The 17,690-nt window shown below is 39.9% G+C and overlaps 1 protein-coding gene across 1 annotated transcript in view; it reads left to right on the plus strand.

Annotated features, from left to right (window-relative positions):
* The window catches only part of Copg2 (coat protein complex I subunit gamma 2), a 133,553-nt gene that overhangs the window by 114,168 nt on the left and 1,695 nt on the right, over positions 1-17,690 (plus strand). The window contains exon 21 of the mRNA XM_076833159.1: positions 16,912-17,009. Within this exon, the coding sequence (XP_076689274.1) occupies positions 16,912-17,009 (98 nt within the window). The remainder of the gene's footprint in view (positions 1-16,911; positions 17,010-17,690) is intronic.

Below are 17,690 nucleotides of genomic sequence, written 5' to 3' on the forward strand. Positions count from 1 at the left end.
TGTTACCTCTCTATGTCTGGGGCCTGCCCAAAGGTCCAAGTCCACTCCTACCTTCAATACTGACATTCCTTCTCCTAAACATGTCCTCCAGTACAACCCAGTATACCGCAACCCGATCTGTCTGAAACCTCAATCTCTATATCCACCCATCTGAGTACCCATCGTTCCCTATAATAGAGTCTGGCCCTAAATTTGCACCCATGCAACAACGTTCAAGGCTTTAAATGCACATATTCTTCCATGCCCAACCCTTTTCTGCTTTCCATGCAGGCTTGCAGTCTAGCCTGAGCACTTAGGTACCTTCATTGCAACTCCAGGACTGGCCCATCTCCCTACCACCCCTCTCTCTTCACTCTATCCTTTTTGAGTGTCTTCTGACGCTATTCCCCCTTTTGATGAATCATCTTACATCCTTTTTTTTTGGGGGGGGGTACTGGGAATTGAACTCAGGGGCACCTGGACTACTGAGCCACATCCCCAACCCTATTTTGTATTTTATTTAGAAACAGAGTCTCACTGAGTTACGCTATCACTTTTGCTAAGGCTGGCTTTGAACTTGCGATCCTCCTGCCTCAGTCTTCCAAGCTGCTGGGATTATACCACACCTGGCACCTTGCTGCCTTTCTTTCTCAGACCATTTCTTCTCTTTCTCTGCCTGGACAAGCGAAGGCTCCCTGCCTCATCTCTATGGCCCATGCTTATCTTAGAAACCCTTAATCCCTAAATTGCAGAACTTTGCTTTCTCCTGCATTGTCATTTGGCTACCTCCATTACGTTCTCATATTAAAGCCATGATGCCTCACTGGGTTTCACTGTCAACTTCGCACTCTACTCTGACTTCAGCATGAACCCCCTATGGTGTGGCCTAGTGCCTGCCACCTTCTTGAATTCACTCTTTTCTCCCTATGAGTCTTCTCACTTCTTGGATGTGCTCTCACTGCTCAAACTCTTTATATTCTCTCCCTGTCCACTTTCTCTTTCTGAACCTTTGACCTACCATTTCTTCCTTTGATTCCCTCCTCTTACTTCCTTTAAGCTTCCTGTTTCTACTTCTTTTCTGCTATAATTTCTTTCTCTTCTTTCTTCCCATTCTATCAAGCAAGTTCCCAGAAAACTCTACATTCAGTCCTGCTACTTTTTCCTGTTCCTCTTTTTCTCCATCATTTCCATTTTCCCCAGTAAAGCGCCATTGACCAAATGCACCCCTGTTCAAAGAGTTTGCCCTCATATTTCCCCTAATCGTGTCCAGAGTCCACTTGTTTTTTCTTTCCCTCTTGACATACAACCTTCACACCACTCATGTTCAAATTTATTTAAGAGTCTCTCCTTATACAGTACTAACTTTCCATCCTGTTCTCCTGCCTTCACTCTTATCCTCTGGATGAATTAACCCAAATTAGAAATTGTTCAAATCCCAAAGTTCCCCAACTCTAAAAACTTGCTTTCTCCTGAATTGCATTTGGCTGCCTTCATTACTTTCTCATATTAAATCCATAATGCCCCACTGGGTTCCACTATCAACTTCTCACCCCACCCTGACTTTAGCATGACTCCCTGTGGAGTCATCCCCCACAGGCCACATGTCCAGCCTTCTAGCTACCTTGGAATGGTAGAAGCACAGAAACAGTGAACACTACAAATTGTCTCATCTACATTTGCAAGCATCTTTCTATCCATATTCTGGAGACCCATCGGCATGGATCCATCTCCATGTCCCTGAGGTTACCTGCCAGTGCCATCTATGCAGGAGCTATCTTAAAGTGCATTGCTGCCTGGTTTTGTCTGTTTCACACAATTCACTGTGGACCGTTGCCCTACTAGCTCTGTAGGGCCCCATTCTGCAAATGCCTGGACTTTTGATTCTGTGCTCTGCTTCTAAGGTCAGACCCTGACACCATGCATCCTACTGACTTGTGCCCTGAGATCTGCCAAGACATCTATCTTGGGAACTCTACTTTGTACCTGCTCCTTTTCCTCACTAGCTCCTGTTCAAAACTGACCCCCTACTACTTTATGAGTCTCTGTCCCCATCGAGTGCCTCCTATTCCCTTATTATTCAGCTGACTCTTTTACATAACAGATATCTCGAATACCATCTTCCCATGACAGCCCAACATCCATTTCTCTCTCTGTCCACCTTGGATACAGACTTAACCCTTGCATAGCAATCCCCTGCATTTTCTACCATTACTTTTCCAGAGACTTTTTACTTTTCGTTCTCATCATTCCTACTTGCCCTGCCACCTGCCAGATAATCCATGAACTCATGAATCTTTTCTTTCTGATGGCTCCTTTCTTGACCTGTCTTCACTGCTGCCACCATTGTCAAACTCTTTGCCCCCAGAGGGCTCTACTGAGTCCATCTGCTGTCAGATTTCATCCTTAATACTCCTAGCTTCTCAGTTCTGCAGTATTGGAAATAGTCATTTGCTATATCAGAGTAATTCTCTCAACCATTGATCACCTGATTCCAAAATGATACAAGCAATAAAACTTTATTACTTTCAGCCTCGCACCTCTCCTTCATGTCTTACCCATGCCATGTTCTTTTCTGCTTGCCTTTGCTCACCCGGATTCATCACTTTCTCTCCCTCCTCAATCCTGATGCGCCTTTCTTGGTGCAGTACCTTCCCCAATCTCTCAACAGCCTTCTCCTCTCCCAGCTGCTGGGCTCCTTCCTCTGCTCTTTCTCAATTCTTGTTGCCCACTGCTCTGCAACATGTTGCAAACCCCTCACCTTCTCTGCCCTCTCCTGGGCCCAGCTGATCCTTTCTCCTGCTTTTGTCTCTACTGCATAGCGGGGGCCAGTCATCTCCTCCCCATCTGCCATTCTTTCAGCTGCCATCTGTGAATCAGCTGGCTGATCCAGTAGTCCTCCTGTGTGTGCACACCCTTTTCGACCTGCCCTTCACAACCACTGCTTCCCCACATTCAGCGAGCTTTGCATCACAAAGATTGAACCAGACCTCCATGTTCTACCCAGCAGTCCCTGTGGCTGCAGGCTGTGGGTTCTATTTGGAGCTCAGGTTTCCCTATCAGGTGGCCTTTCATATTCTTTCTTTCACATTCTGAAAAGGCTCTTAAGAAGCGTTTCCTGATTCACCTACCTTGTTCCTGCTCCCCCCCCACACACACACACCCACACACACACTTGTCTCCTGCCCTCACTCCTGCCCTGCACTTGCCACTATATCCCAATGTACACACCCCCATTCTCAGCCTGACTTGACACTGGGCCTAACAACAGTCTCTTCTTGGACACTGCCATCCATCCCACCCATTGCCTCTGCTCTTTCTGTTCCTCATCGGCAGTCAGCTCCTCCATGAGCTCACCTTCAGTGCTGGCTGCACTCCCCTCTGCCCCTTCCTTCCCTGTGTGCTACCAGCCTGCTCCTCTCTGCCCACACCCACACATCGTCCTCCTGTGTGCCACCCATCCCTCTCAGCCTCACTCTTCCACCTCAGTCCTCAGCTGGAACCACACTGTTGGTGCTGCTGTCCCTGCCCTTAGCAGAAAACCCCCACTCAGCCTCCATCCTCCCAGGTGCCTCTCTGCTTCATCCATTTCCTTGGTCTGATGGGCCTTTCCTCCCATGATTGACAGTCATATCTCTGATGCCTCCACCTACCCTGACTCACAGGTGTCAGGTGCTCACCCTCCCATCTCTGCCCCATCTCCTTTCTCCCCCCTCCACCAGTGATTCCCACCCGGGGATGCACGACACCCAGGTGGCCTATCAGAGTCATCTTTGGGTCAGTTTGTTGTTGCCGTTTCTGTTTGTGAGCAAATCAGTGCTCCCCCGATGCTCTGATAGGCCTACCTGGGGGCCGTACCCACAGCCCCCCTCGGGTGGAATCCACCCCCCCCACCCCCGGTTAAGAATCACTGGTGTGGATGCCACCTGTACTCTCTGGACTTCACTTTCCCATCTCCTACCTCCAGCCTTCCTCCAGTGGTGACCATTGGAGGTCCTCGCTCTAGGATCTCAGCACTTTCCCCTGTGATTTAGATCTGGCACTCTCCACTGGGATCTACCCCATTCGTCTCCTTGTCTACTCCTTCACATACAACATGCCTCAACCCCAGCTTAAATTGCTCAATTGATGTTTTCTCCCCCTCATTTTCATCTTTTATTCCTCAAAATCATTGTTTTAGAGAGCCAGACAATTCCTTTTTCCTTTTAACTATGTTGTAAGCTTTATCTTTCTTTTTTGTGTACCTTGATCCATTGTGCTTCTTACATTTACATTGTTATTGTTTTCTAAACTTTGATAAAGACCCAGAGTTCTCATGGAAACCATCTTTTTGTATATTCTCTTCCCCGCCTCCATGACTTGCTTGTGCCTTGTTCTCCCATTACTTTTTTTTCTACTTCACACTCACATTCTTTGATTCCTCTAAAATATCTAGGTTGTTAACTTGACCTTTCCAGAAGCTTAGAAGAATATGGGCAGCATTTATATTATATATATATATATATATATATATATATATATATATTTAATATAAATATTAAAAGAATATGGGCAGCATTTATATTATATATATATATATATATATATATATATATATATAAAATATATATATACATATACATACACCTACATATACATATATGTGTGTGTGTGTGTGTGTGTATTTTTTAGTTGTAATTGGCCACAGTACCTTTATTGTATTTATTTTTATGTGGTGCTGAGGATCGAACCCAGCACCTCGCTTGTGCTTGGTGAGTGCTCTACCGCTGAGCCATAACCCCAGCTCCGAAAGCTGCCCATGTTCTTAATTCCCTTTTGTCAGTCTGATATCTTCTACTAACATTTTCTGTCTTTAAAATTATGTACCATCAAGTGTCACCAGATCCCGCATGTAGGACCATCCCTTACTGTCTACTTCGATCCCCATCACACATTCTTTTTAATGCACTGTAATATGGTCATTATCTACATTCTTCCTGTTAATCTATATGTTTCTTTTTTTTCTGTTTTTTCTTTCCTTGTGTATATTGATGATATTTTTCTCTCTTGTTTTTCTCAGCATCTACTTTAATCCCAGACTTAGAAAATCTAACATTCCACTCTGATACATATAGTTGTCTTCTCACTTTAGTGTCTCTCACCTTCACTCTTTTCTTCTTGGGTAACTTTGATTCCTCTAAACCCTATGTCCGTTTTTTTGGTTTACGCCCTTGTTTTACTGACTTCATTGTTTATAGATAGTTTCCTAATTGTGATGCTATCAGCCCTGTATTTATTCAAATTTCTCCAAAATGTTATCAAGTCCATATACTTTTCATTTCACTTAGTTTCCTCCTATATTTTTTTCCTGCTCCATTTGTTTTAATTACAGTGCCAAATCTTGGCAGTATGTCAACCTTACATGACCTTTATCTAAAAGTAAATTTTACATTGCTTATCCACTGGTTTTCTTATGTTTTCCCTATTTAGCCTTGGAAAAACTATTTTTATTAGCACCTATATACTCTTGTATCACCACCATTCATTCACTGATGTCTTCCTGTTAGGTACCTCTTTTTCTACATTCATTGCTTGATCCATTTCTGAATCTCTGCTTTCTTATATACTGTGCTGAGTTGCTTTCATTCTCTCTTTGTTTCTGATAAGATTCCTACCACTGCCTTGTTTTTTATCCACTTCACTGAACTTGTCACCGACTTTTCTATTGATTAGACTTTTCTGTATAAATGCATTTTCTTTTTGTCTTTCTTTAAAAGCAACCACACTCCACAGTCCTCTTCCTGACTTAACTGCCATATGAGCACAGGAAAGTTTCAATATCCTTTGCGCTTAAATAACAGTTTTTGGTAATAAACATTTATATTGCATTATCTTAAATTTTAAATAGCCCCAATCCATCTCCCTTTAAAAAAACCCAACATAGTTTCCAAACCATCATTAAAACACTGATGAAAACTTTCACAAATTTCTTGGTTATTTTAAAGGACACCTGCCTCATTATCTTACATGTATTTCATTAATAGTAGACATGTTTGTGTGTGGTACAGAAGTTCCCATACTAAAATAAAGATCATAATTGCATTTTCCTTTTACACTGCAAGGAACAATGACATAATTTCAAGATAAATAACAAAAACGTATTTTTAAATGAAATATATAAAGAAGAAATGTGGAAATGTTTACTTACCAATTGACGAGTTGCTTAAGTTGTCCCACTCATATTTTGGGGAGATGACAGGAATATTGCACATGTTTAAAATCCTTCAGCATAGGAAGCGAGCCTACTGATAGAAGAGCTATGGCCACAGCAAAAATGTACCATTTCAAGCAGGCTTGTGTACAAGCAATCGTTTTTGTTAGCACAAGAATGGTAACTCGCTGTACCAAATTTTCCAAGCATATGATGTTTTATATATAAAAACTTTTCATGTTAAGCAGTATTTAATTTGTGTGACAGGAGAGCTGGTGATGCCTGCATTCTTCTTTCTGGTCTCAGTCTTATTTGCCATATGGTACCTTGCAGATTCCAAACCAAACCTAATTCATACATTTCCTCTTTACCCAAACATCTCTTCCTTCCCCTTTTCTCTCTCTTTTTAAAATATATGTTTTCTTAGTTGCTTCTCTCACTTTTAGCCAGTCTTGACATGATTCCTTAAACTCCCTTTGATCACTTGCCCTGCCCTATCTTAAACATTCTGAACTTCTTTCCTCCAGAAACTCTGATACATCAGTGAATCTAGATTGATCTCCTGAGTTTTACCTCATCGTGATTCCAGCCATCCTCAACTAGTAGAACTTATTTGTTATACCAAAACACTCTCTCATGTCTACTTTAAAAAAGATTAATCCTAATGTTTTCAAGGCTTCCAGCAATGGTTGCTTCAGGCTTTATCTTAATTTCTGACATTTCCTAGCAAACAATCACTCCAGTCACTGAGATTTCCCAAAGAGACCAAGCACCAGCCCATGTAATCCTTAACACTTTTTCTGACCCCTGATCTTCTCCATTCTACACAGTTCTGAGACTGACAGCTTTGTCTTTTTAATTCATGCCTAATCTATAGTCTTGTCATTCCACCTTCTTTTTATTTTTTTCAGTTGTAGTTGGACACAATACCTTTATTTTATTTATTTACTTTTATGTGGTGCTGAGGATTGAACCCAGGGCCTCACACATGCTAGGTGAGCGCTCTACCACTGAGCCACAACCCCAGCCCAGTCATTCCACCTTCTTAAAAACTGCTGATTCATACAATGTCCCTTTGCTTAGTGACTAGCCTCTATTTTTCTTCTGTCATGACCTTTGGCCTAAGTATGAAGCAACAGCCATTTGTCTCGTCAAACTCTATGATGGTTCAAATAATGTCATTCTGTCTATTAACAACTTGGAACATGGCTCTTCTTTTCTCTTTTTTCTCCTCCTTTTGCTGCAGACCCTTACATTTCCAAAATTTTTTATTTCAGCTGGATCATTCTAATAGTCTTTCTTTTGGATATGTATATTCAGCACTATTCAGGCTTCTTCTGTCTTCCTATTTCTGTACTGAATCTGTTTCCACCCTCCATGTAGTCTGGACTTTGCTAGGATTCCTGCTCTGATCCACATTAATCTCACTCCAACCTCTCATTCTATTTCTGCACCAATTGCTTCAAATCTTTTTTCCAGCAAGACTTTCTGGGCAGCCAGATACCATTCTTCATTTCTTATCTTGCCATTTTCTTGCCTTCCTCTCATCTCCCTTGGTTGATATCTGGTTTCACAGACACCCCTTTTAGAACTTTGGTTCTGCTATCCTTCGGTGTGTCTTGTCCTGGTCCTCCTCAATACCCTAGGTATTCTAACATTTTGCAAACCTGCATGCTGTGCACCCCAGTCTAAATCCTAGGTCCCCTTCTCTTGACTTACATTTCAACTTCCATCTTTCTCTCTTCTCTTTATATATGTCTCAGTAGTTTCTCTTACACCCAGTTCTAACATGACACTTTGACTTCTGAACAAACTTGAACAGTTCTTCCTAGTTATTTTTTTTCAATTATTTGCAATATCTTATATCTATAATCATAGTAATGAATACATTATTCTTCTCTAGGCATGTACTTTTGAGGTGCACTCCCTTAATGGTACCACTCAATTCTTACGAAGTACAGATAATCCTCTTACCAAATAAACTACCCACCCACACTCTCTAGTCAAGTCAATGTCTTTTACATTGCTGTCAGTATCTTTTTATCAAAATTCATCCTAATCTTCCCCTATAACCTTTCTTATCTGCCCAACTCTTAATAATTAAGTTTTAATTAAAACCCCAAAATTCATAAAACCACTGCCTCACTTCATAACTTAGTGGTATTTGTTTCAGGTCTTTTTTAAAGAAATAAAATATTGCACATATAATCAAGACTTCCTGTCTTCCACTCCCCAAATCATTTACCACTTTCCTTTCCAAGAGAAATTCACTATCTTAATGTGCTGCTTAAAGTAATCATTTATAATACTGTCTTAAGGGTTTTAAATTTATATATATATATTTTTTTTTAATTCCCATCAAGACTTCAAGAACTAAACAGAAAGACAGTAGAATGAATTGGACATAACTTTTCAATATTCATATGTCAATACACCACCAGTGAAACTCCACATCATATACAAGAAAGGGATCCTCATTAGAATAAGTTATACTCCACGTATATAATTGGTCAAAATACACTCTACTGTCATGTATATCTAAAAAGAATTAAAAAAAAAAAAAAAGATATCAAGAACTAATCTACTTTCCAGAGCCAGATTTTTGCTCCTTTCATTATCTACACCACTCACTCCCTGAAATCTATAACACCAAACATTTAACCAGTTATGCCCCTTTTGAAATCTGACATATTTCTCAAGAACCCTCTAGGTCTCTTAAATCCATAGCTTCTTTGCCTTTTTACTGCTCTGACTACCCAGAACCCTGCTCTAATTCACACTCCCTGATCTTATCACTAAAGTCCTTCTCTGTTTTCTTAATTATACTCTACCATAGCTCACCTGTTCATTTTGACCATCATTTCATCAGAGCCAAGGATATAGTATTCTCCTGAGGTACAAGTCCCTCATGATTCACATGATTCCTCAAGAAATAAAATTAGTCTTCTCTACAGACAGACCACTCACCTTGTAGACGCCCTAGCTGGTTGATCCTGATGTTTGTTAATGTTGCTAGCAGTGCTTGTTTAGAATTTATCTTACTAAAATGCCCTTAAACTTTGCTCTTAACCAAAATTTTAATTAAAAATGTATGGCATCATGAGCTAGTCTACTAGTTCCCATTCTATCCAGGTCCTTGAACCTCTGTTAGACACCCCATTCATTACATTGAGCCTTCCCATTCAAGTTGACCAGTTGGGCCTAATTTGAGATCTGAACATTGTGGATCTCTTTTTCAGACACTTGATCTGATCCACCTCACTGCCCCTCCATGAACTCTTTTGTATTTTGTACATCAGTCCTTAACTCAGCTAATAAACACTTCCTTCTTATTCCATCATAACCTAGGTTCAAATATGTGCCATAACCCGTCAGTCTATAACTTCTTCCCTTATTCAAATCATTCATCTTACTTTGTTCCTCCATTTCTTTCCCCTCTGTTTCTTATTGTATCCTAGAGAATTATGCAGCCCCATCTATCCTCTTTGACCCTCCTTTCAACTACCATGTACATGACATTCTTACAGATTCAATTGTTTCCTCTGGATACTTGCCTTATGTTGAACCCTCCTTGTACAGTGCACTGCCATCTCCCCTTGTGTCCTACTTTCTTTACTGTAAATTTGCTTGTACTCACAGTTCAGCCTAAAATCTGGTAGGATCTTGCTACTGACCTGTTTTTTATGCCCGTCCTACTTAGCCTCTTTCTTACCTCTCACTATATTGACCACACAGATAACCTCTAGTATTTTTCCAACAAAGCTTTCTGGACAGAAAAGCCTTGCACTTCTGCCACATTCTTATCTCACTGTCTCTCCTTGTTAATACACAACTCTGACAAATTTTTAATTCCCATTTCCTAAAGTTGCTGTTCAGCTCATTTTCTATACTGCATGTTCTGCTTCTAGCCTAATTCACACATCCTCTCTCTTTATTTAGCATTCAATGTCCATCTTCTACTCTTTACTTCTTCACTATTTTTTATACAAATCTCCTCAGTTGCTTCCCTCACTTTTGACAAATCTTAACATGTTAATTTCTAAGTACATCTTTGTTGTTCCTCTTATAGAAGATTCTTCTAGATTTCCTTCTGGAAATTTCCCAGGTATATCCTAACCTTTCATAATGAAGTACATATATTCTTTTTGAGGTCTCCTCCTCTTCATGTCCCCACTCTCCCCTTCACTCAGAACCACTTTTCTGCTCTTTAGATGTGCTTTCCCCTTAGATAGCATCTAACTTTTCCTCTTCCTTTTCCATCATGACTTTTGGCCCAAGTTTTTTGCCAGATCCCTCCAGTTAGTACATATTCCTCATATTCAATTCAGCCATCTTCCTGGATTAACATAAAATCACTCTTCCGGACTTCCTTCACCCCTTGCCTATGTTCTTCATCCTGTCACTCTTTAATGCCCTTACCCATTGGCTATTTCAGCACACTACCAGTTGCATTCTCCAGCCTCATCTTTTTGCCATTTTTAGCCTTCATCCTCTTCATTCTCTCCTTCTCTCCTATCCTTTCATACAAGTCTCCTCAGTTGCTTCTCCAATTTTCAGCTAATTCTAATGACAGTTGCTAGAAAAGGTTCTATTTCAGAATTATTCTTAATCTGCCTTTGTCTAAAGCAGTAACCCCAAACTATAGATTACTAAAGCTCAAACTGACAGGGGCTACTCTGAGTTTCTGATTCAGTGGGTCTAAGGTCAGGGTCTGGGGAAAAAATTTATACTACTAACAAATTCCTAGGTAATGCTGTCATACCACATTTAAGAAGCATTGCCATTAACTCTCCCTTCAGCCAAATCCTTTAATTAAAAAGTTTCCACCAAGACACTTGTTGTTCAGGTCTTTGTTTTGCTCCCATATACTTATTGTAATCTGGCCTTATACCTAGCAAATCTGACTACGCAGGCCACTCTGGATCTGACTGAATTGTCTGTTCTGGGAATCTTTATGGTGCTGTGGTCTTTCTTATTACCATTCCACCTCAGAATCATTCTCTAGGTTATATAGTGCTCCTCTAGGCTTTAATCCCCCTTCTTCTATGTCTTTTGGCCCAAATGAGGCCTGTCCTCATTGATAACTTATCCAGGGACCCATGCTTGAGCTATAAAGTGTAAACAACAACAAAAGGAAAGGGAGGAAGGGAGGAATGAACTAATGAAACGCCTTATTGCCAAGCTCCCTTCATTTAGAAACCTATGTTTCATTCAAATGGATTCAGTCTACTTTTGAACAGTACTCCCTATTCAGCTTCTCTCTCCAGGATCTGACTTTGATTTGCCAAAAAACCTTCACATGATGGAGTTACTGCTTTTTTTTTTTTTTTTTAATTCATTATATTTGCAAAACTTACTTATGCTTTCAGTAAAGTTTGTTTTTCAAAAAGATAATTGAATTAATGAGAAGGGAAATTTAATATAGTAAGTTTTAAATACAGGTTCAGATGATTTAAGGTGTTTAACATTGTAAATTGGAAAAATTATTATGTCCATTGGTCTCCTGTACAGCAAATTTTTCTGTGGTTCCAGACACAAGGCATGATTGTACTTATGAACCTTTTTGCTGGTTGGTAGCAGCCATGTGATCAATTCTGGCCATCGATATCACTTCTAAGCTGAAACTTTTCTTTGCCAGTGTGACATACCCTAGTGCTTTCTTCCCTACCCCAAAGATGCTTGCAGAGAGGGCAGCATTAAGAAATGGAGATTCCACCCAAACAGGACTTACAGTATAGAGGTCCTCAATGACTTAAGTTGGACCTGTCATATGACAGTTACTTCTATGAGTAACCTCAGTGCATCATGTAAAGAGCACGTTACATGATATTCATTTGTTATCTCCCTTTGGTGACCTTCCCTCCAATATCTTAATTACTTACATAGCATGAACTCATCTCCCATCTATACATGGAAATAACAAATGAAGTTTTACTCTTTAGTTACATTCCCAGCATGATCTCCAGACATTCTTGTATGGTAATCTATTCTACAGAAAAAAATACTCAGAGCTCTCTCCTGGCTCTTTAATTCATCTTAATTTCTTGTCTTTCTGATCATTTTAATTAAAAATCTCTCACCAAAGATTGCCCTAACTGGTCAGACCCTTGTTCTCCCATTGCATATGCTGCTTTTTGAAGTCTGGCATTAAGAGCCAACATTTGACCAAAAGACTCACATTATAAGGTCTTACAGGGTCTCCCACTCTGGGAAACACCATTTCTCATCCTATCTCCCCATGCAATTCCTCCTGCTCTTAACTACTCTTCATATAGTGCTCCCAAAACTTAGTTCCCTGTCTTCCCTTTCTTACTTAATTGTGATCTTTAGTATAATTATCATGCCATATCCTTCTTATCAATACCTGCCAGTCTTCAAATGACTCCATCTTTTCTGCATGCTCTTCCACTCTTTCCCGATTGACCCTAGTGAAACCCTTGTTACCTACACAATTGCTTTTTTCTTCAGCTGCCATCTTTAGGTCATTCTCATGGATTTGATAGTTCTTTCTTTCATCTCCCTTGTTTCCTACATTATTCTGAATACATTTGCATTCTTAGTTTAGTCCAGACCATAGGAGGGATTCCTGCCACTGATCATGGCTCAGATCCATCCCATTTAAGCTCCTTGGCCTTTCAGTCTATTGATCATAATTGTTCTTTGAAATATCATTTAAGCAAAGATTCTCACCCTCATGACAAAAATTCTTATTTAGCCATTTTTTCTTCACATGCTTTCTCCACCTATAGTTATAATCTAGCTTAACTCTCACCTACATATTCCTCATATTCAATTCTGCTGTCTTCCCGTATTCTTCATTTTGGCCCTCTTTAATGCCCTTCCCTGCCCACATTTTGTATTATACCTCCCAGACTAAATCCTACTTCTTTTCTTCCTTTTAGCTTCTAGCCTCCATCTTGTCCTTTGTGGTATTCTCCCTAGGAAATGTGTGTTGCTTTTAGCCTATCTCCCCAAAGCAGGGTAACTTTTATGAGCAACTTTAATGACACATGCTATACAGTAATCTACAATATCTTAACCACATGTCCTACTTTCACATACCATCTCGCTACAAAATAAATGGATGCAGAATTCTTCTCCTCAGATATATTTCCTTCCTCATAATCTTCAATCATTCCCCATCTAATAGCAGAAATCCATTCTCTGGACAAACTACATATTCATACTCTTGAATAAGAAAGCCCAATATCTCTGAAGTTGTCAGCAATAACTTTCTATTAGCAAATCATTTAATCATCTTCCTTATAAACTTTCCTTTCAACCAAGTCCTTTAATTTAACAGTTTCTCTCCAAAGTTTCAAGACCTAATCTCCTGCAGCCTCCTACTCAAATCCTGTCTCTCACCCTATTTATTTCCCATTTCCTTTGTGTGTAAAATGTGACCACCTAGACCTAGTTGACATTGAGCTTAAAGGATGCCCCATTTGAGATCTTTATTCTATACCTTCTTTGCCTATAGGCCTCCCACTATATATTAGTCCCTTCCTTTGCTTTCATTCTCCCTTTTTTTTTTTTTTTTAATTTTTTTTAGTGTAGATGAACACACAGTATCTTTATTTTTATGTGGTGGTGAGGATCGAACCCAGTGCCTGACACATTCGAGGCAAGCACTTTACCACTGAGCTAAAGCCCCAGCCTTCCCTTTTCTTTCTTATTTCCTCCTGACTTTTGGCCCAGGAATGCTGCCTTATCATCCTCCAAGCCATCTGTCATTCATTAGTAACTGACTCCTTTACAGCGGAGGGCAACTTTAATGGTGTTTCTCTGTACTGTTCCTCCCTTCCTCCTGTTTGTCCTAGAGAAAAACCTTTTAAGTACCTTCAACAGCCCTCCTACCATTTGTGTAGCGTGCCCAAGGATGGAAGACTGTTTCTGGGTAGGTGTCTGCTCATTTTGGGAATCACTGCTCAACATGCTTTCACCCTCCTACAAACTACACTACATCTATCTGTTCCTTCTCAATTCAGTCCAGATCCATGTGGATTGCTGCAGCTGGCCTGTTTCAGATCCACCCTTTTTACCCTCTTCCTACTCTTTTGCCCTATTAACACAACCCTTTCCTTTAATTATTATCCCTACCCCCCCATCTTATTCTGTCAGTCTTTCCTCCACTGAGGGATACCACTAGTTGAGACCTGACAATTTCCTTCCAAATTCCCCACTCTGACATTTGTTACATGATATGCTGTACACCCTACCTCACTTCATATACCCCTCTCCTTACTTAATTTCTAGCATCCATCTTTTCTCTAACTCTGCCTTTTAGTGTCTAGCCTCCATCTTGTCATATAACTGAACTGTTATATCCTGTCACTTAATCCTGTAAGCTCACACAGCACTCACACAGTGGTTTGAATTAAGCACTCTCTTCATACAAATCACCTCAGTAGTCACCTCTCATTTTCAGCCAGCCCTCATAAGAGGAGCCTCACTTCTGAAAATAATTTTAATGTAGCTCTTCAGGGCATACTTTCCTTGTTCCATTTGGTTATTTGCCTTTCTTATTTATTAAGTGCTCATCTTGATATTATGGTGGTACATTTGGTATTGTGTTTTTGCCCTGGAAAAGCCACTCTTACCTCCTTTCTTCATCACCCAGTGTCAATCATCCTTTCTGACTACACTGAGATATTACTACCAGTGGTTTTTATTGGTGTTCATCTTAAATTCTCTGTAGCTTCTCATTGTATCAACCAAACCATTTAATTAAAAAAATTGCCACCAGACAGGCATGGTGGTACATGCCTATAATCCCAGTTTGACTTTGGAGGCTGAGGCAGAAGGAATCCAAGTTCGAGGCCAGCCCTAGCAACTCAAGTGAGACCCTCAGCAACTTAGAAAGACCCTGTTTCTAAATAAAAAATAAAAAGAACTCTGGGGATATAGCTTAGTGGCAAAGTACCACTGGGTTTAGTTCCCTTTACCAAAAATAAATGCCATAAAAGTTTCAGGAACATTTTCCTGACCAGTTTCTGTCTTTACTTCTACGTTAAATTCAATCAGTTTTGTCTCCAGTCTGTGATCTAGCATTGTTTCTGGTTTTGTCTCTTATTCCCTTTCCTCATTTGCCTATAGCCTCCCTGCTTAATCTGAACACATCTCATTATTACTTATTGTCTATCCTGACTCTTCATACTTGATCATGACCTTTGTTCCTACCATAGTCCTATCTCTCTCAGCTGACCTGTGCTAGATTTGTGTTAACATACACTTCTCTCCTCTTCCTCTTGAAGAAAATCCTACCTAATTTAACCAGTCCCAAGAATTTGATCACTCCTTATAATACTGAAACAGATTCTGCACTCTTGATAGGTATACTCTTTCCTATATGGGTCAACTCACTACCATCCTCTATTTTCTGCATTCTCCTGAAACCATCAGACTCATTCTTAATAAGATTCCCACCAGTGGTTTGAATTAAGGCACTCTCTTACCTATCTTGCCTCTAATCTTTCAGTCTCAGCTGCTCAGAGTCATCATAAAATAATTTTAAATGCAAGGTATTTCACAACTTGTTCCTAAACAAAATGGTTGCCAACTACCCATGGACTTTACCCGCCTCTTTACTTTTGCTCTTCTACCAAGTTTTGAGATCCAACTGAATTGTTATATTCTGTCACTTAATCCTGTAAGCTCACACAGCACTTATTAAAATTTATATTATAGATAGATAAGTCACACTCCCACAAACCACACTTACTTAACTACAGCATAATCAGTTTTTAGAGAGGTCATGCCTCAGCCACCTTTTTTGTCTGAAGTGTCTGCCACATTAGCTTATACCTTTATGTATAAATGTCAGTATGTTGGATGGATGAACTGATGGATGGATGGAGTTTAAAGTTAAGACTGAATAGATGAAAGTCTTACTACCCAAGCTGTCATGTGTAATCTTTACATTTGCATCTATTCTCCTTACCCATCCGCCAAACTAGTACTCCAATTTCTAATATTTTTTGTACCTGTAAGCCTTTCCTAAACCATGATTAGACCCTAAGTATTCCTTCTGCCTAAATTCCCTCCTTCAAACAGCTTAGACAGTCCTATCTTCCTGAAGACTTCACCTTCCAAAAATGTGCCCACAACTCCATTTCTTAATACTTCCACCAGTCATCTCAAACATAAAAGATGCCCACTTGCTTTTCCATTTAAAGACATTGACTTTATCAATATTAGAACCTCGTTATTGACAGTAATTACTAACTGTAGGTTAAAAGTTGACTTTTACAGCAAGTTCATTCTGATGATCCATGGACTCCCTGTCAGTCCACAGTCTAAAGATCGTATTTAATACTGAAACTCTGATGTACTTGGTCAGTGTAAATTTGATGATCTGTATGCTTTTTACATCAGTATTTTTTGCTTTGTCAGGTCCCGAAACACTGGTTGTTTTTATTTTTCAACATACACACCCTTTTGACAGGCATGCAAAAAGCCCCCAAAAGTATCTCCCCGGCTGCTTTGTTCACATCAATATAAAAACCGTTTGCCCATGTCATCTTTACTGTTTTAATCCATAGCATCATATTCAGTGAGACTGCCTTTTAGACCCATTCATTGCAGGCTGCTTTGAGAACTATAACCCTAGAAAATAGGGCATGTGGGTGTGTAACTTGAAAATGTGGAGCACAGTACTCAGCATGGACGGTGCTTCCTAAGTAGTGATGGAAACTTCAAATTTGCACTACCCACTGATATGGGTTTGCCTGCTCTTTCTCTCCCAGTTGCGGCCACATTTAGCTGCACCTTGAAGTTTACAGTCCGGGACTGTGACCCTAACACTGGAGTTCCAGATGAGGATGGGTATGATGATGAGTATGTGGTGAGTTGACCCTGCAGAGCTTTGACACCTTTACAACACTAAGTACTTCTGCCTTGAAGTGTTTTTCTAGGAACAGCTGACATGAACCCATGGGCTTCCTTTTATTAAACAGATTACAGCTGAGGATGACCTGAACTAATCCTATTCTCTAATGGGATTGCATTATGGCAAAGAGAATTAAAATTGACCACTTCAAGATTAGCTAAAACAAAGAAACTCAACCCCTTTTTCCCTTATATCTTGGTGTTCAAACTAAAAATGGTTTGGTTGATACAATGAGAAGTTACAGAGAATTTAAGGTGAACACCAAGATATAAGGGGAAAAGGGATAATTAAGAGATGGAAATAATTATATGATTTTTTCATGAGATTATAATATATGAGATCAGTTTTATTCAAAGTGGGTTGTATTATTTCTGCTTCAACACTTTTAGTTTGCTTACTGCCAGATCAGGGACTGAAAAGCCTTCACAGATAGGAGGGAAAACTTTAAATAAAAAAACAAACAAACAAACAAAAACCTGTTTGTGAATGTAATATTTAGAAGGTACTGAACAACCTGAAATGCATAGTTGGGTGTGGCAACAGGACTGCTGTGCACTTCAGGGCTACAGGTGGTGATCTGACAGATGTCCTGTTTTCTTATTTGCTTGTGTTAAGGCCTACAACATTAGTTTATAC

The sequence above is a fragment of the Callospermophilus lateralis genome, chromosome 1 (assembly GCF_048772815.1).
Source record: "Callospermophilus lateralis isolate mCalLat2 chromosome 1, mCalLat2.hap1, whole genome shotgun sequence".
NCBI classification, from domain to species: Eukaryota; Metazoa; Chordata; class Mammalia; order Rodentia; family Sciuridae; genus Callospermophilus; species Callospermophilus lateralis.